We start from the raw sequence: 20,396 nt of genomic DNA, 5'->3' as shown, positions 1-20,396 counted from the left end.
AAAGCAGATACTTTCCCTTTACCATTGACAGTTTTTGTCTTTAATGAAATTCCACATTAGTACACCGATCACTGTCAACCAGTGGGTCTTTTACCTGCAGATTCTTAATGTATGAAGAATCACTGCTGCTGATAACCAGATCAAAAGTATTTCCTCCTCTTGTCCCCTTTATAACATGCCACTGCAGAAAACAGTCCTCCAAGAAATCCACAAAAGTGTGTGAGTGACCAACCCACAAATTCCAATTAACATCTGGAAAGTTAAAATCCCCATTATGAGACATTCTGATTTGCTAGCCCACTCTATTTCTATGTACAGTCAGTTCTGCTATAACGCGCATTTTGACAACACGAATTGCTCCGATGCGACTGATATATTAAGGAACAATGAGAGTATAACGCGATTTTCGCGTTGGTTCATGCATGAATTTGTCTGTGAGTGATACCAGGTGAGTGCAAAACCTGGCACCAAGCTGAATGTAGTGACCTGTGCAGCAATACATAAAGCTTAAAAATGTCAAATGTGTGTGAGAGCTATATTTCCCCATTTACTGTAGTAGTAGTATTGGTTGGAGACACACTGTTGTCATTCATTTATTTCTGGCCCTTCTACAGTGGTACTGTTCTTCACAGAGATACGAGGCGGAGATGATTGTTTGTTTGTTTGTTTGTTTGTTGGTTGTTGGGTTTTATTGGCGCATTAGCGACTAAGGCTATAATGTGCCAAAACCTAGTCATTAAAAAATAAAATTTTTAGTGGCCTAACGAATTAGGTCACCAAGTCAAAGTATAAAAACAAGTATAAACGGTAAAAGGCAAATATCAGTAAACAAGAAACATTAAAAAGGTTAATTTTTTAAATATGGGTAAAATGGTTTACTGATTTCAAAAAGCTAAAAATAGCAGACACATGGTCATTGTCAGATAAAATCTGACTCAGTATATACGGCTCAGTCAGATGATTAAAAGCGGTAAAACGGATATTGCTAAAATCTGGACATTCAACTAAAATGTGTCTTATTGTTAAAATTGTGCCACAGGACTCACACATAGGAGGGTCATCAGCCCTCAGCAGAAACGAATGAGTTAAATGACTGTGTCGGTGGAGATGAACTGACGTTCTAGGTGCCGCCCATTACAAAAACACATGTCCACTGTTGTCATTCACTGTATTCACAAGATAACACGTGATATTGTAGGCCGACTGATGTTTTTGGGAGCTCACATTTTTCAGTTCTTACAGAAATTTCATGAGTTGGGATAGCGAGAGAAGAGGACCATGAAATCTTTAATCATATAAAAAAAAACAAATAAATTTTCAGAATCTACTCTTCATTCCTATTTTTTAAGCTTTCTATTTTTAAAGTGCAAAATTGTTACTAGGTATCTCACTTGCACATGCTGCGTTTGTTGTTATTGATTGCTTATCAACAGACTGATGTTTTCGTTGAAATATCAGAAATTTCCAGTGTTTTTTTGGGACAGTACGCAATGATATGCCGTACCGGCACCTTTATTAACAGTGATGTATGACATTTGGATGCAGTGCACTTCGAAATTTGTAATATTCCATAAATTTTTTTTATATGTTTACTTAGTATTCAAGTAAGCTTAAAACTATTAAACTAAATTTGCATTTTTTACTGTCTGTTGTTAAGATATTTCTATATAAAACTGTATAACCATTTTTATAATCTAAATTACTCAGTCGGACCTCTGTTTAACGAAGTCCTTTTATAGTGAATTATTTTGACTTTCCCTTGGAAGTTACATTTATTATACTTTCCGTTGAGAGGCACCTCCATAGCCAGGTGGGCAGGAGCAGCAGTGTGTAGCACACGCTTCTTGATTAGACCGGGGTTTGAGCCCGTGACCACCAAATACGGAGGATGCGGAAAGGTCAGGGAATGACCACCGCATATCCCCAGAGCAATATGGCCTTAGTTGCTAATGCTCCTAAAAACCAAATAACAAACAAACAAACTTTCTGTTGAGTTAATAAAATTTTCATATAGTGAACAGATTAGGAGAGGATTAGCTCGGTATGTACTGTTCACATTTCTTGCCTTCAGGCATAGTCCTGCTGCGCGAATTAAGAGAGCTAAAGCATTCTACAACTTAGTGGTACCTGGTAAAACCTATTTGACCACCTGGCCCACATATGGAGGAGTTGCGCTAGTCAAGAGTGAGCAGATCAAGGTATATTCCCAATGGGCTCTGGTCCACATTCTACTGCAGTGGTGTCCAACCTTTTCCCGTACAGTGGCCATATTCAAAAAAATTCAAAGTTAGATTTCTTTAGTGTTTTACATTTTTCATATCTTGTTGCATGAAAAAGTAAAATTGAAAATATTCGAAAATAAGTACAAAACATAATTACATTTACTAAACAAAACATTTAATGAGAATTTTTTTGATAATTAACAAAATTTAAAATGCTGTTTTAGTTCACTTTCCGGGTGGCCCATGCATTGGACACCGCTGTGAATCAACTGTAAGTGTTCAAGAATTAGAAAAGTGATTTACTTTTACCCCAACAAATTATCATCTGTTGTTTCGCAGAAGTGCGTTATCCACATTTTTCCATAAATTTTCCCTATCTCTGTTTACATGGTCACAATACCTGAATATCCGAATGACACCGACATTTTGGACAGTTTCAAAGAAAAGAAAAAAAATTCAAATTTAAGAACTAGTGACACAATACCGATGACGAGAGATGGAAAATGAGGACCCTCTGAGTACAATACCAATTTCATCGAGCGAATGTGAACGAGGATTTTCACAAATGAATCTGATCGCCAGCCCAACCAGCACTTCGTTGATGACATTCATCGAGTGAATGTGAACGAGGATTTTCACAAATGAATCTGATCGCCAGCCCAACCAGCACTTCGTTGATGACATGAACAGTTTTTTCACTACTGTTTTTTTAAAATTGTAGGCCCGCCACTGACCTGCTTCGATCTAGCAAAATATGTCAATTCATGGCTGCTTTGGAAATGTCATTCAGCAACCGACACACAAAGGAAGAAAAGAAGTCGGCATAGGACAGGGGTCAGCAACCTGCGGCTTGCAAGCTGCATGCAGCTCTTTTAACACGTAACTGCGGTTTTTTAACTTTACAGCTCACATGAAGCACAATTTGAAATGAGTTAAGAGGACTTAAAAATCAAGGACATATGGAGTGCAAGACTAAAATGCCTTAAAACTGAAATTGAGGATTTGGAAAGGCAAAAGGCTGGCCTTGCAATTCTACACAAATGGACGGCGATAGATGAGTTTAAAATGCAGACCAAATTGTGTTCGATGCATGCAGTAGCTTACCGGACCCACATATAAATTTGAAAATATTTGCATTTGGACTTCTCTCAGTTTTTGGTTCGACGTATTTCTGTGAGCAAATATTTTTGAACATGAACTATATTAAAAAATTAATCAAGAAACCATCGTCTGAACAATGTGAGCATGTTTAAAGCTCAGCATGTTTAATTGCAACATACTCGCATGATATTGAGAGACTCGCTCAAGAAGTTCATCAGAAAAATCACATTAATTTGTACCTAATTGGATGTTTGTTACGTTTTTTCAATATTAATAAATAATATTTCAAAAAATATATATTTTTTAATAAACACCTTCCCACTATTTCTTTTCTTAAAAACTCTCACCTCCCCCACCTCCCTTCTCCCAGCTTGAGCTGAGGTGTGGCTCTTCGGATTCTCTCTCTCTCCTTTTTTAATTAGATCAAAAATAGTTCTTCACTCAAAAAAGGTTGCCGACACCCTGGCATAGAGTGTCTGATGTGAACTTAATAAAAATTTGGAATATTCTACAAAAACTTTATTATGAAATTATTTTTACTTATTTTACTCACATTTTACTTATTTTTTTATATACTTGAATAATAAATTTCTGCTTAATAAACTGTGTTATTCTTATTCGTTGTTCTTATTCTAAAAACATTACTACTAAAGTAACAATATCAGAAAAAAAAAATTTTTTTAGAGTACTTTTCATATCCTTTTAATTTTCAATTTTTCCTGATAGCAAAGAATGAGTACCGGCACATTTTTTTTTTTTTTTATAAAAAAAAAGCACTGGAAATATCAATTAGTATATGTATATATATTACAATGCTATATTTACTGTAATATTTATTTATTTATATATTAGAAATTTAAGATGTTTAAACCTGTTAGCAATTTTTTTGGGTTTCTAATTTTTTTTAGTGTTTTACTTCACACTGAACTTTTTTTTTTTTTCCCATAAGCCATGTTGTTTTTAATGCACAAAATGCCATACGCGGAGATTTTTAGGAACACATATACCGCGTTATAGCAGAACTGACTGTATAGCTGTTTGGTATACTCATCACAGTCTTTAGGCTTATAACACACTCCTACCCTCAATTTTGTTTTCCCCGTGCTTATATAACACCAAACTGACGCACGTCACCATGTCAACTGGATGACTTACATTTAATATGCTTCTTAACCAAGAGATAACCCCTCCACCTCTTCTGTCTTAGTAAGAAGTTTCCCAATAATTGGATCTGTTTTCTGATTAGTTTAGTTTTCTTCTGATTTTTTTGTCAATTTTCCCCCACCCCTAAATCTTAGATATCATATTTTCCCATTACAAATTTATTAAATATAATCACGTGCTTAAAAGGTTACGTTAGATGGCTCTGTATTTTAATTTTTGGATATGAGTACCATATAAAAATTTCATGATTTTAATATGTGGAGAAAGTGTATTTTAAGCCTATATATGCATATGTGCCTGTTGATCTTCATCATATTCATGTCTACATGCAATAACATGACTCCCTGTGGATGGATTTTCATGAAATTTTATATTTGAATCTTTTAGAAAAATTTGTTGAGCCATCCCAAAAATTTTAAAATTGGACAAATAGAAATCCAGCAGTTATATTGCTCTGCCTTTTAAGAAAGGTTCTCTGAATTTTACTATTGGTAAGAAATTCAAACTACATTTTTAATGAAAATTTCAAAAGTTAGTGAATGAAAAATTGAGAATATTAATGAAAATTTTGAAAGGGGGGCTAGTTTTTCTGTGAAGCATATCTGCAGACTGGATTTCTTATACACTAGATTGAGTTAACCTTGTTCCTTTTTTATTTCCTCAGGCACTCAAAAAGGAGCAAGTTTAACCCAAATTCCTCTTTTTAACATCTGTTAGTAGTTGGCCATCATGTTTGCATTCCATCTCATTGGTACTTTTTTCCATTTCTTTTATATCCTGATGTAATCTTTCCTCCTGTGGTTCACTTAAACTACCTAAATTTTCTGGGAAATAGTTGGGATGAGAGTGCAAGAAGTGTACCTTAACACTCATATTGCAGCCTGGTTTTCTGAATCTCTCCAGTATGTCATGTGTTCTCATTATATGGGTGTTTATTTTCCAAAAAATTGTACAAAAATTTATTGCTTTCCAAAAAACTGTACATTTTTAAAGCCAGTTTAAGCATCTGTTTCAGTTTGATTCATGGATTCTTCAAATACCATATAGCAGCAGTTGCAGATTTGAGATCCAACATAAATTCCTGCTTTGATTTTTACTTATGTAAGTGATGGGAATTGAGTGCAAACATACTTGAAACAATTTTTCTTTTTTTTTTTTAAGGTGTGGGCAAACTGTTTCATTAAACCTAGCTTTATAGGCAGAGGTGGTAACAATTTTGTTTCAATCTGCTAGCGGCCCATCTTTACTGTTCTTTGAATCTGGTGTTAGAGACTGTCTTGGCTATACTCCTTCCCCAATGTTCTCTCCTTGCTCAAGTATCTCACTTGCACAGAAAGCAATGCATTATTGTATAACTAGTTTGTTGGCTGAGTAGCAGACCAGTAACTTTAGCATTAGTAATAGCAAATGATGCAAGAAAGCAAACTTATACATCAGCCAAAAATGAGATTTTTTGGCTGATGATGCATAATTTTTCTTGCATCATTTGCCACTACTAATACTAAAGTTACTGGTCTGCTACTCAGCCAACAAACTAGTTATGCAATAATGCCTTGCTTTTTGTGCAAGTGGGATACTAGAGATAGGAGTGAACACTGGGGAAGGAGTGTGGCCAAGACAGTCTAACTCCAACAAAACCAAAAAAAAAAATCATCCCATTTCACGTATCCATTCATTTGTACAAAACAGAAAATACAAAACATCCCCCTCCAATAGCTTGTCTAGTTCTTCCTTGAATTTATTCCAACCATCCACTTCAACTTCTGAACTTTAAAATCACACACTAGCCAACCATGATCCTTGTACTGAATTTTTTTCCCAAAAGAAGTTTAACATTTTTGTAGTTTCTTTTAAGTGTGATGAATGGGCTACAAGAATGGATGCATACTTATTTCTGTTATGAAGGAAAACTCTTTCATAATGGAACCCATATATCTTGCATTTGTTGATGTTAAATTTAAATTGCCACTTCTCAGCCCATCTACCTAATTTTTATAGTGCCCTTTTTATATACAATACTTAAATTTTTCATTAAAAATGTAAAATCATGTAAGTTCCTTTCATTGTAATTATTTGTAATGTGTCACTGTTATTCTAACATTTTATTGCATTTTAGTGTATTAAAATTTCATTATAACGAACATTTTGGTCCTGAACACAGATTCTTTATACTGACATTTCACTGTATTACCTGTTACTTGTTAATTTTTTTTTTTTTGATTTCTTGTTCTTTTATTTTCTTTATTACAGCAAAATTGAAACTAACACAAGTAAACCATCCAAAATATATCCTCTTCCTCACATGTATGTCATTAAAGATTTAGTTCCAGTAAGTAAATTCATTTGAATTCTAAAAAAAATTGAATGGGAAATTCATATATTTCATAAATGAATTTGTTCTGTTTTGTATTAAAGAATGTGTTTCTGTAATATTTCTCTTCATTAAATGTGACTGTCTGCAAGAAAACTTTCCATTTCTTGGTTCTAAGGAAAAAGTTTATCAATAATTAAATTTTTCTACCACCTTCAAAACTGTTATTTGTGGATAGCAAATAAATAAAAATTTTTTTAATCAATTGCTGTCCACAAATAAATATTCTTATTTTAAAGCAGTTAAGCAATAGCTTGAAGCTATTCATTTATCCAATATCTATGTAGCTATTTCAAGCCACCAATGAACTCCATTTTTTTAAATACAGTAAGCACCGGTTATAGTAATCACTGGTTATTAGAATTAGCTGCATTGTCAAATCAAATTTCGAAGAACTGAGTCAAATCAATAAAATGCACTACACTTTCGTCGTTTACTAGAATCACATTTTTGGTTATAAGAATCAATTTTGAATGCCTCTTTGATATTTTTCCAAAGCACATTTCTGGAGGTCACTACCATAAAACAATAAAAACAATTTGCAGTTTCCGGTTTATTGGGCTTTTCTGTTAATGCAATTCTGTTAGTGCAATAAATGGGTAGTAAACTCTATCTTATTGCATTTGCGATAATACCGACGGGTGGAATTCTGTGTTTTCATGTTATTATGGTGAAACGTGTTTCCCCTTTGCTGAAATCTGCTCTTAATTTCTATATCTAAACTTTGTCTCACTTGCATGTGTCATGTTAGTTCCAATTTGTATGTGCTTTGTTATTGATTGATGCTTATCTTTTTTACTACCAAAAAAAAAAAAATGTCAGTGAACAGAGATGGAATTTGAGTGTAAAAGATAAGTTACGAATTATAGAAATGTACGATAAAGTAAACTATGGCAATATGTCTCAAAGGAAACAGCAGTGAAATTAGTTAATTTTAATAAAGATGACTCGGTCATCTTTATTAAAATTATTAAAATCACACCACACATTAAACACTAATGGGATTAGTGAAACTAGAAAAAGGAAGCATGAAGGGAAATGCCAAACAGTAGATGAAGCTCTGTTCTTTTGGCTCAAACAGGCCAGCTCATTTAATGCACCAATCAATCGTAGCATTCTTCTTCAAAAAGCCAATGATTTTGCTGAAAAACCTACACGAATAGTTTAAGGCAATGGACAGATGGCTGACAAGATGGAAGGAGAGGCATGATATTGTTTACAAAAATCTCCATGTAGAAAAACAGGATTCCTATGGTTATGCAGCTGACACCTGGTTGAAAACCTCTTGGCAAACTGTTAAGCACTCATAATCCTGAAGACATTTTTAATACAATGAAGCAGTGTTGTACTGCAGGGCTACCCCAGACCATTGCGTGATATTTAAAAATTCCTCTGCATCTGCAGGAAAGAAGATCAAGGATAGGATTACAGTTCTTTTAACATGCAACATGATGGGAACAATCAAGATGAAGCCATTAGTTATAGGCAAGAGTAAATTGCCTAGATGTTTTAAAGGAGTAAAACAGCTGCCTGTTGAATATGCTAATAATGCCATGCTTGGATGACATCTTTCTTTTAAGATTATCTTCATAAATGGGATTTGCAATTGGATAAGAAAAACAAACAAATTGCATTGGTTTTGGACAACTGCCCAGCTCATCCAAAGTTGACTTTCAGAAACATTGAATTAGCTTTTCTACCTTTGAATACCACGTCACTGATTCAACCTGTCGAGCAGGGAATAATAAAAACCTTTAAGACTTTTTTTATAGATTGGATATGATATGAAGAATCATCCAGTCTATAGATGAAGGTTCGGGAACATCATTCGATATCGTAAAGCAGATAACTGTTCTAGATGCACTTTATATGACAATGAGTGAGTGCCTGGAATGAAGTTTCAGAAACCTGCATTAACAACTGTTTCAAAAAATGTAGATTAATTATCCATGATGGTCAACTAAGTCACGATACTGATCACGTTGAAAAGCTTAGACATGGGTTAACAGGAGTTTAATGATTGGGTGGACATAGAAGGTGATCTACAAGTTATTACAGCTTTAACAGATGAAGAAATTGCCCAGTCTGCTACTGATAATTTTGCCAGGAGGAAAATGAAGATGAACCCGAACGAATTCCAGTTACAAAATGGCAAACTGGTGAAGCTATAGCTGTCCTGAGGAAAGTGTTGAAAAAAAACTGGTGCAAGTGATCGTGAATATAGACTGTTATACAATATTGAAAAATCTATAAATATACTTTGTACTGATAATTTAAAGAAATCTAAAATAAGTGACTTTTTAAATTATAATCATATTACGAAGTGTTATGTTTCATTAATATGTATATTAATTAAGCTATGTATGTAAGTATAAATTTATTTTTATTTTGCTAACCTATGGATAATATTCTTCCAATTTTCACATATCATTTAATTGGTAATAAACCTTTGGTAATAAAGTGTAAATTTGTGCTTAATAGAATCGCCATTTATTAGAATCAAAATTCAATTTGCAAATGTGATCACTATAACCAGAACTTACCTTATATGCATACTATAATATTAGAAAAAAATGATACAAGGAAGGAAGCTTATACAGCATCAACAAAAAAAAAAAAAAACCTCCCCACATCACCTATCCATTTCCTCTAATAATTTATCAATTCTCCTTTAAATTTTATTCAAATTACTACTTTCACACCAGATGGAGCATTTCTGCACATGCATCATGCAACCGTCCTTCCTCGATTTAAATTTATGCCCCCTAATGTGTGTTGTCTGAGAAAGACTTAAGAATACCATGAACATCTAGCATACTCAATCCATTCAAAGCCTTAATCACCTCAATCAGATTTCTTCACAGGTGCCTGGTTTCCAGACATTGCAATTTGTAGAACTGATCTCTTTTTTGGTAAGAGTAACCTTTTGTAGTAACCTAATCCCCTCACTAATCAATCTCATTGGACCCATTCCAACAAAACTTTCTTATCAAAAACAAGGCCTCCAGACATGATGTGAGCTAACCATTACTTTATACAATGGAATAATCACCTTATCTCTTCTGGCAAAATTCTTTCATATCATTGACAAAGCTATTTAAGCTGTCCCTGCAGCCTGTCTGCATTACTCAGAAGACTTCATGTCAGGATTTACCTTGAATGTAGTGCCACACAGTTGGTATGTTATCCTGTGGTTACTGCTACCCATATGCAGTAACCACAGAATAACATACCAACTGTGTAGTATGTTATTCTGTGGTTACTGCATAAAACATTAAAGTCTGACTTACCTTTATCAATATCATTAATATTGAAAACAACAATGAGCCCAGCACTGCACCCTGAGGGAGTGTTTATCAATGAGCACTGCTCTTCTTGAGATAATAATATTCATCCAAGAGCAGTGCCCATTGATAACCACTCTGTCTTCTTATATTCGACCATTCCTTTATCCATTTCACATAGGTTTTATATACAGTTGAACTTGGTTATAATGAGCACGGAAATATTGAGATCACGGCTGTAATGAGCAAAAAGCCATATTGATTTTAATTTATGCGTATTCCCATACAATTGCTCACTGTTATAATGAGCGTACTACATGGATATACCAAAAAATTTTGGTAACTATGCAAACATTCTTAATTGCTCGAGTAGTTGAAAAAAACCCAATTCTTGGAATAGACGAAAATGAAAATGGTGACTTAGCTTTATGACCACCTGCATCGGATTAGTGACCGGTTTTATGACCTTGACCTTCTGGAGATGGGGCTATACAATAGTGCATTGGTGTTCCGCTTGTCACGCTACCCTATTTACAAATTGTATTGTATTCACTGAACCATAAATTTATTTCGGGACTTCTAAGAACGTTTATGCATTTTGGGCATCTAAGAACTTTGTTTGCAGATCACTTTATCATTTTAAAGTAAAATCAGTTAGAAACGAACCCTTCCTTCTGAAACATGTTTACTAAAAAATGAAAGTGGCTCTCAATTCGTGAAAAAGTCTAAATTATTCGTGAGTTAGAATGTTGGTGTGAAAAGTGTTGAAGTGTGTAAAAAGTTTTCTTTGTCCTCTTCAAATGTATTGACATTGTGGACTCAGGATCCTGAGCTGGATATTGTCATTCTTCTCTTTCTTGGCGATTCCCTTCTACTTTTGACTGACTCTCTCTCTCTCTCTCTTTCTCTCTCTCTCTCTCTCAGGGTAACACGAGGAATTTTTTTTTTTTTTTTTTTTTTTGGCTGGTACAGCATAAGCCTCAGGTTTCATTGCACCATGTAGCTAATAATAATAGTAATAATAATAATAATAGTGTTTACCTATCAGCACTGGAAAAGAACATAACTGAAAAAATAAATTTAGAAAGTGCGAGGTTACAAACGTTTATGAAGCATTGCTTCAATGGTGCACCACACAAAGAAGTGCTGGATTTTCAACAGACAGGCCGATCTTGAAGGCTGAAGCGGAAAAATTTGCTAAACAATTTGGATGCAACGATTTTGTGTGTAACAACGGTTGGCTGGATCAATTTAAAAACCGACATAACATAATTTATGCAAAAATTAGTGGAGAATCCCGATCTGCAGATTCAATAATGGCAAATGAATGGATTGACCGTGTTTGGGCAGAAATCAGGAAAGATATCAATGATGAAGACATCTACAATGCTGATGAAACAGGACTTTTTTATAATTTGGCACCTGACAATACATTTAAATTCAAAGGGGGAAAATGTGTTGGTAGAAAAAAAATCAAAGGCTGCTTGATGGTGCTTTTATGTGCAAATATGACAGGAACTGATTAAAAAAAAAAAAAAAACTGTTTGTTATCAGAAAATCATTAAAACCTTGGTGTTTCAAAAACATAAGGAAACTTCCTGTGGATTACAATGCAAACAAGAAAGCTTGAATGACTTTGGATATTTTTCGGCAATACGTAAATGATTGGAATAGGGAGCTATTTAAAAAGAAGAAAAATATTTTATTGTTAGTTGATAACTGTCCTGCACATCCCTAGATTCAAAATTTGTCCAACATTAAGCTGGTGCTTCTGCCTCCCAATGCGACATCAATTTTACAACCAATGGACATAGGTGTAATCAGGAGTTTGAAAGGATTTATAAAAGATTTCTAGTTCTACATCTGATCAGTCAAAAAGAACAGAAACTTACTGAGTATATTGGATGCTATAAATTTAGAATGATACGTGGAACAACATTACTTCAACAACCACATCGAATTGCTTCAAGAAATCGAAATTAAATTCAAATGAAATTTCAATCATAGATGAAGATGATGGAAATGAAGAAAACAGCTTACCATTATCTGCTATGTAACAATGTTGTAGGTTTTAATACAGATAACATCGATGAATTTGTACGAGTCAATAAATTGTTAACTAGTGGTCTTCCTACAGAGAGGGACATTGTAGATGTTGTGCTCAACAAAGACGATAACGGCAGTGATGACAAGTGAAAGTGAATCGAAACCATTGCCAACAATCTCACAAGCTCAAGGTGCAATGGACACAGTCAATTTTTTTGAAGGAACTGAGGCAAGTAATGAGACTTTTAATGCGTTGAGTGTTTTAAGGGGAAACTTAAGAAATATCAAAGTGAAATCTTTAAAACAAACAACAATTTTAATATTCATAAATAAAGACTAATTGAAATTGTGTTTATTATTAAATAGTATTGATTTTAATTACAGAGAAATAAATTGTGTTTAGTATTAAGCGTACTGTAGTTTATGCAAGCATATTAATACAAATAATATGTAGGTATATACTTATTAATATTTTTTTCTCTAATATTTCTTTTGTTTTTTGAATCTATCTTTTTATCAAGTTATTGAGAATTTAAAATAATAGGAGGTAGACTTAACTCATCACTGATATAAAGTGTTCATTGTCTAACGGCCCCAGGGGTTCCGCCATCTCTGCTATCACTGATATAGCGAGTAATGGTTATAATGAGGAAATTTTGTTGGTTCCTGGATGCTCGTTATAACTAAGTTCAACTGTGTGTGTGTGTGTGTGTTTATATATATATATTGGAATTATGTCAAATAACGTTTAGGTTTAAATAAATATTGGCTCCAACCTTAATGTTATTGTCTGTGGACAATTAGACGTTACATGTGCATGGGTTGTATATGTACTTATTTATTTGGAAAATTAAATGCACTAGGCATAATCCTTATGGGTTTTGATAATTAACTATATAATATCGGTGTAAATACACCATAGTTAACCCATATATTTGAGCTACGGTTGTAGCGTAGAAGGCATCGTTTTAAATGTATCTCATAATGTGGTTGCCTTCACAACAAGATAGCTACTATTGAATTACTTCAAATAAATAACGCTTCTCTAGTAGAGAAGACTACTGTTATTTATTTTCAGCGTACCACCACCCAGACGATCGTTTCGAAGCTTTTTGGCTCCGTCATCAGTGGGCGGGTAGGTAATACAATATGCCATCTCAGTTGCGAAGTACTTATTTATACATTATTATTTTTAAACTGTGGTACTACTTGGGAGTGTCAGGTTTGTAGTGACCCCAACCAACCCGCTAGTTATAATTGAAACTAGCCCTGGTATGGATAACCTTACATATAAAAATATATAAGATACATATAAAAGTAACTAAATTAATGAAATTTTAAAGAAAGCTGGAGAAATTGGCAAATGTTAGTGAAAATTAACGTTCCTCCTCATGGTCATACCTCTGCTACTCCTCAGGGGCTTTGAGCAGACATATAGTCATACTGGAGGAATATATTATACATACTCATTTCTGTAATCTCTATACCAGTTTTGCAGGTTAAATACTTGGTGGATAATTTGGAATTATAAGAGTAATCTTATTGAATATATGTACTTAATTTTATATAAGTACTAAATTTTAAGTAAACAGGGTGGTTTTCGTATATTACAGCAAACTGTGATAGGAGATTCAAAGCCCTACGGGTATGTAACATATTGAAATTTCATAGTATCTCACCTCCATGTCCTGTGGTGGTCAGTCTGAAAATGTTCAATTTCCTGCCAAAGTTTAGTTTGTGTGTGTGTGTGTGTGTGTGTGTGTGTGTGTGTGTGTGTGTGTGTGTGTGTGTGTTGTACAGTTCATTGCGCAGACGTACCAGGTTTTATCCGTGGCATGATGGTTGACCTTGCCCATCGGCAAAGTCACATGCTTTGCATTCCTGAGTGAAGGCTGGTGTTGATTGTAATTTAAAGCATGGTGTATTATTGTGGGACGCAGATACAATATGATATCTAACAAGGCTAAAAATGATAGCAATAAATGGTAATAATTGACATGGTGGTAATTAAAATAAAATGGGAAAAGATGGAATGATAGTTATTAAAATTAAATGTGTTATCCGTAGGGTGTGGACTGGCAACGCTTTTCTAAGGCATGACAGCCCTGTATGTGCCCATGGGGATAACTATTTACAAATACATACAGCCTCTTTCATTGTGAATATTAACTCTGCGTTTATGTGCTTGTAATTAAATCTTGAATTAGTGGAAATGCATTATATTTGTATGGTGATGACCAGTGTATTTACATTCCTGGTGTTAATAACTCTGCTATTGGGGTATTTTGATTTTGGACATCCAGGTACCATCCGGATAGGTTTCAAGCCACACCTATGCGCAATTAACCTGGGGATCAAAAGGGGGTAAAATTATAGCTCTAATTGGAGCTTTTATGCTCCATGGAAAAATTTTTTTCTATGATACTATTAGGACTAATATTAGTTGGTTGCTGTATGAGTTTAGCTTGTGTGGCTGCATTTATATGGTGTCTGATGTAATTGTTAGGTATTTTGTTTTTGATAAGGATATTTTTGAGTTTTATTAAAGCTGCTATAATGCTTTCTGGGCTATTGCATATGTGTATAATTCTGTTTATTTTGTTTCTGATAACATTTCCATGTATATTTTTGGCTAATTTAGTTTCCCAGTTAGTTTAATTGCTGGGAAGCTGAACAGGTCTCTTTTATTGTAGTGTTTGGTGTATACAAAGTCGTTTGTTATTGTGATTTGACTTTCTATGTAGGTGGCTTGCTGGTTGCTTTCTGTGTTGGTTCTTTCTATAGTCAAATCTTCGGGATAGATTTTTTTAGCCATGTTGTCGAAGTCTGTATGGTTGATGACTAGTACATCGTCTATTAGGGATTGTTTCTTGGGATCCCGGTTGATTTTTGCTGTGGGATTTATCCCTGGGATTTCCCGGTCTGAATTACTAACTTTAATAATCAATACTAACAGTCTTACACACACATTATATATATGTGCGATCATCGTGCGCTGGCAAGATAAATAGTTTCTTCATAATTTGAGATATCGTCAGCAATAAAGATGTGTATTATTTTAATTTGGAAAAATATTTATTTTCATACATTATATTTGTAATATATATATATAAAGCAGAAAGCAAAAGGCCAGCACTTTCTTACATATCTCTGTAATGTCATCGTCGTCATTTCTTGACTCTTCTCGATTATACATGTCATTTGTCGTAGAAAGATCCTCTTGCAGTTAAGCCACTTTATATATATTTTATTGTTTTAATATTTTGTGACGATGGAGAGATCAAAAACATTTGTCTGGCAGTAATTCATTAAATGTAATAATAATGAAGAAGCAAAGTGTAGTCATTGTGGTCCAATACTGAAATGTAGAGGTTTTTCTACAAGTGGCTTGCTTCGGCATTTAAAAACTAAACATTCTATTGAGAAGCCTATGTCGGCAGGGGATGAATCTGTAGAAAGCGCTTCAAAATGTTTAAAAAGTGTTCATTCTCAGCCAACATTGTTTAGTTTTTTAAAAGAAAGACACAAAAGAAGAAATCATTGCAAAGCTTGTAGCTGTAGATGGATTTCCTATCAGTGCCATATGTAAAAGTGAATTTATTCAGCAAGCATTCAGTGAAAAAGGTTTGTTTCTTCCTAAAAATCCCAATCATGTTATGCAATTAGTGTATAAACAGTATAATATTATAAAAGAAAATATAATAAAAGAAATAGAACAATCATTAAAAAATGGTAAGAGGTTCAGCCTTTCTCTAGACGAATATTCGTCGCTTAAAAACAAATGTTATTTAAATATCAATGTTCATCAAGATAAAGACAAATTTTAGAATCTAGGAATGATTGCTATTAAGGGTAGAATAAATGCCGAAGAAATGGTTGAAGAAGTAAAACAGAAGTTATTGGAGTTTAAATTATCAATAGAGCATCATATAGTTGCGTGTGTAACCGATGGGGCAAGTGTTATGGTGAAATTCGGACAGTTGATAGATTGTGAACATCAGCTTTGCTATGCTCACGCTATACACCTTACAATATGTGACATTCTGTACAAGAGACAGAATGATTCGGAAGGTGTAATTGAGGAAGATTTAGAAGAGGATGAAATGGAAAATTACGATTCAAATCTAAGTTTTGAAAACAATCCAACAAAAATGTGATTTCAGAGATGACCTATTCTCCAGTGCATTAAACATAGCTAATATCACTAATAAAGTTAGAACGATTGTGCGAATGGTTCAAAAGTCTCCCTTGAAAAATGATACGCTTCAGAATTATGTTAAATCTTCATTCAAGCAAGAAAATTTAAGCCCAGTACTCGATTCTAAAACTAGATGGAACAGTTTGGTAGCCATGTTAGAACGATTCTTACAGTTAAAGTCGCAAATTGAAAAAATAATGATTGACTATAACATGAAAAATCCAATATGTGAAGCAGAGTATACAGCTCTTAATGACCTTGTGCGTACGTTGAAACCTGTCGAAATCGGATCGCAAAACCTTTGCAGTCGTGATGCGACACTTCTTACTGCAGAGGGACTTTTTTCTTTCATCATACAAGAACTTTCTGAGCAAAATTCTATCTTTTCGAGAAAAGTTCAGGAAGCACTAATTTTAAGGATAAACGAGAGAAGGCAAAAAGCTTTGGTTGGATTATTGAAGTATATAAAAACTGGAAAAACGTATTATAAAAGAAATATAAAAATAGTAGAAATCGAGTTGCAACCATTTCTAAGCAAGTCAGCCTTGTTGGTTACAGCAAAACGAATAATAACTCGTCTTGGGTTTTCCTCTTCTGAATCATCGCAATCTGATTCGTCACATTCCGACTCCGAGAAAGAGTGTGACAGTGGGTTTTCCTCTTCTGAATCATCGCAATCTGATTCGTCACATTCCGACTCCGAGAAAGAGTGTGACAGTGAGAGTGAAAGATAGCAGACGCTTTGTGAGAAATTGGCACGTCAAATCAAAAAACAAACCGAATATGTTTCTAAAGACCCTCAACATGAAGCTGAAGGTCAATCACTTGCAAAGAATATATCTAAGGAGTTTGAAATCTTTGAGGCAACTGGTGAAAAAACAACAAATGTATTAAAATTAATGGACGCTCTCAAATCCATACCACCAACAAGTGTAGAAGCTGAAAGGTCCTTTTCGGCTGCAGGACTATTTATAACCAAACTTAGAACTAGACTCAGCGATAAAAGTGTAAATTGCCTGTGTTTCTTATGTTTATATTACATGTAAATTACCAAACCAGTTTCAAAATAAACTAAAGTGAAATAAATTTTTGTTTAACAATATAGTCACTAGTCTGTCAAGGTTTAAAAAGAACATGTTAAGTTTCTAAAAAGTAAGTTTTGAATTCGTTTCAATTTGTAGTTTATATATATATATATATAGATATGTGAATAAATAAAATGCTGTGAAATTTTCAGTTTTAATTCCACCTACAATAATCCCGGAAAATCCCAGGATCCCGGGAAAGGAACATTTTTATCCCCGGATCCCGGGAATCCCTATCGTCTATGTACCTGTAGTATGTGATGTCTTCTTTAAGCTTATTTTCATAAAAGTGCAAATAGAGGTTAGCTATGGAGTATGAACTACTTGATTCCATAGCCACGCCTCTAATTTGCACATAGATGCTATTGCTCATCTGTATGTAGTTGTTTTTCAAATTAAGGTTGATGAGATCTATTCAGTACTGTTTTCTACATCCTAGTTTATCTTTATATTCTATGTAATATTCAGATAGTACTTTTATCAAATTGTCATGAGATATACTACTGAACAAGTTTTTGAAGTGTATACTTTGTTAATATGGTTGTTTCTAATATATTCAATGTACTGCCTGTTATTGGAGATGAATTTTGTGTTTGTGAGATTGCTGGTTATAATATTTAATTTGGATTCCATTATTTTGCTAGACGTATTGTTGTAGCTGTTTCTACAAGTGGTGATGAACCTTTTGCCTGTAGGGTCTTTGTGGAATTTGGGAATCCAGTAAATGTGTGGATATAGGGTGTTATCCATTTTTAATTTAATTTTCTTGTGTATTGCTATTAGTTTTTTAGTGATTATGTTAGGGGTGGGGCTGATGAACTTATAAGTGTCACTGTGGTTAATTCCTGTTTTAGGGTGCGTTTATAGAATCTCTTACAAATTATGCTGAAGTTATTTGCTTTGTCTATATATTGGTGATAACGAACTTGTTTTGTAGGTTTTTGATTTTTTCTTTAATACTATTTAAATTTTATATCTTGTGGTCATATTGGTGTGTCATGATGTCTCTGAATCTAGTTAAGATAAGTTTTGTGATAATATTAATCCATCTTTAAAAAGCTTCCACTGGGGTGTTGTATTTATATGCTGTTTTGTATGTGAATTGCAATAGATCCATATTAATGGAGTTGTGTATGTTTTTTAAGTAAATTTTGGAGTTGGGTCTGAATTTTGTTCCTTTGCTCATCACTTCTTGTAGAATATTGTCTTCTATAATTTTAAGGTCGCTGGTTAATATGTGGTTGTGATGTGGATCTATATAATTTTTGTATTTTTCTTCATGACAGAAACAGGGCTGATCTGCAATGGCCATGTTGGCTATTGTGTTTTTGTAGTTATAGTCATTCCTATGGGTCTTTTTTTTTTTCTTTTTTTTTTGTTTTGTATGTAAACCCCAAACACGAGAGGTATTAGAACCTATAGTACTTAGTACCGTGCTTGGGTTGGAGGTTGAGAAGATGAAAGAAGATATTTGTTGATATTGGATTTGAACTTCTGCAGACTGTAATTTTCAGAAAATACGTATGAAGGAAGGTTGTTCCAGAAAACGGCAGTTGAATAATAAACAAGGAAGATGAAAAGTTGGTTCTGTGAGTTTGAAGTTGGAAAGTAAATGGAATTTGGCTAGTGGCTGCACATGTTCAGACTGTTTTGAAAGAGAGAGAGCGGGAATTATAGAAGCCAATTCAGGAGAACAGTGCCCATGGAAATATCTGTAGAAGAGGCATGCAGCAGAAACAGTACGTCTATGAGACAGTGAGTGCAGAGATTCTGTTAGAGATGAATCATTAATTAACCTAACTGCCCTCTTCTGAATGGAATCAAGAAGCCTGAGAGAGGTTTGGGGTGCACCACCCCAGATGTGGGAACAATGTTCCATGGTAGGGCGGATTTGCGAGAGCCGAGAGCAAAATAGAAAACCAAGTTTTTTTCGATGTAGAGGAAGCAATATTTGTAATGTGCTTGTGCCAAGAGAGAGATTAGAAGTCAGGGTAATCCCCAAAAGAGATATATCATATTGCCTAGAAATCGGAGTGTCACCAAAGATAAGCATAGGAGCAGAAGAATCCTTTTGCTAGATATAAGACAAGACTGAGTTTTAGAAGGTTTGAAATCAACTAAGTTGTGTCTGCTCCACTGGAGAATTACCTGAAGATCCACATTTAGGGAATTGGTAGCAGATTTTCGAGAGGTTGAAGGTGATTGAGCAGGACAAGGTTTCTCAAAATGGAAAGTGGAATGCAATGTGCTATCATCGGCAAAACTATGGATAGGATTTCAGTCAATGGAAGAAGGTCATTAATATACAAGAGGAAAAGAGTGGAGGAAGGAACTGAACCTTGGGGGACACCGGCATTAGTGGAGAAGTTAGAAGACAGAGAGCCATCTACCATCACCCTCAGTGAGCAATCAGAGAGAAAACTGGATAACCAATTGCAAAAAACAGATGGCAAACCATAAGATGAAAGTTTGTTTAGAAGATCTTTACGCCAAATACGATTGAAAGCCTTTGAGATATCAAGAGCAACTACTTGTGTTTCACTGAACCTTTCCATTGAATTAGTCCATAAATGGGTAACATAAGCCAGAATATCACCAGTGGATCAACACTGACGGAATCCATACTGGCGATCGTTGATCAGGTGGAAAGGATTCTAGGTAGTTTAAGAGTTGGCAGTTAATGGATTTCTCCATTACTTTAGAAAGAGTAGAAGTAATTGCAATTGGACGATAATTGGATGGGAGGGATTTGTTACCCTTTTTAGGAACTGGCTGGATATGAGCAAATTTCCAAGCAGAAGGAAAAACACCTTTGGAATAAGAAAGTGAAAACAGGCGGAGCGTGTTGGGAATCAAGGGAGGTGTTTTACCAAGATACATGAGTTGGAAGAAAAATGGGATGCTAGCAGGTCAGCTTTATCCTTG

The 20,396-nt window shown here is 34.3% G+C and overlaps 1 protein-coding gene across 1 annotated transcript in view; it reads left to right on the top strand.

Annotated features, from left to right (window-relative positions):
* LOC150089752 (succinate dehydrogenase [ubiquinone] iron-sulfur subunit, mitochondrial-like) overlaps nt 1–20,396 on the top strand; it is a 162,109-nt gene that overhangs the window by 85,600 nt on the left and 56,113 nt on the right. The window contains exon 6 of the mRNA XM_090368781.1: nt 6,738–6,816. Coding sequence (XP_090224907.1) covers nt 6,738–6,816 — 79 coding nt within the window. The remainder of the gene's footprint in view (nt 1–6,737; nt 6,817–20,396) is intronic.

The sequence above is a fragment of the Mastigoproctus giganteus genome, chromosome 2, assembly GCF_048544385.1.
Source record: "Mastigoproctus giganteus isolate SK-2022 chromosome 2, ASM4854438v1, whole genome shotgun sequence".
In the NCBI taxonomy this organism is placed as follows: domain Eukaryota; kingdom Metazoa; phylum Arthropoda; class Arachnida; order Uropygi; family Thelyphonidae; genus Mastigoproctus; species Mastigoproctus giganteus.
This window is presented reverse-complemented; position numbering and strand designations above follow the sequence as displayed.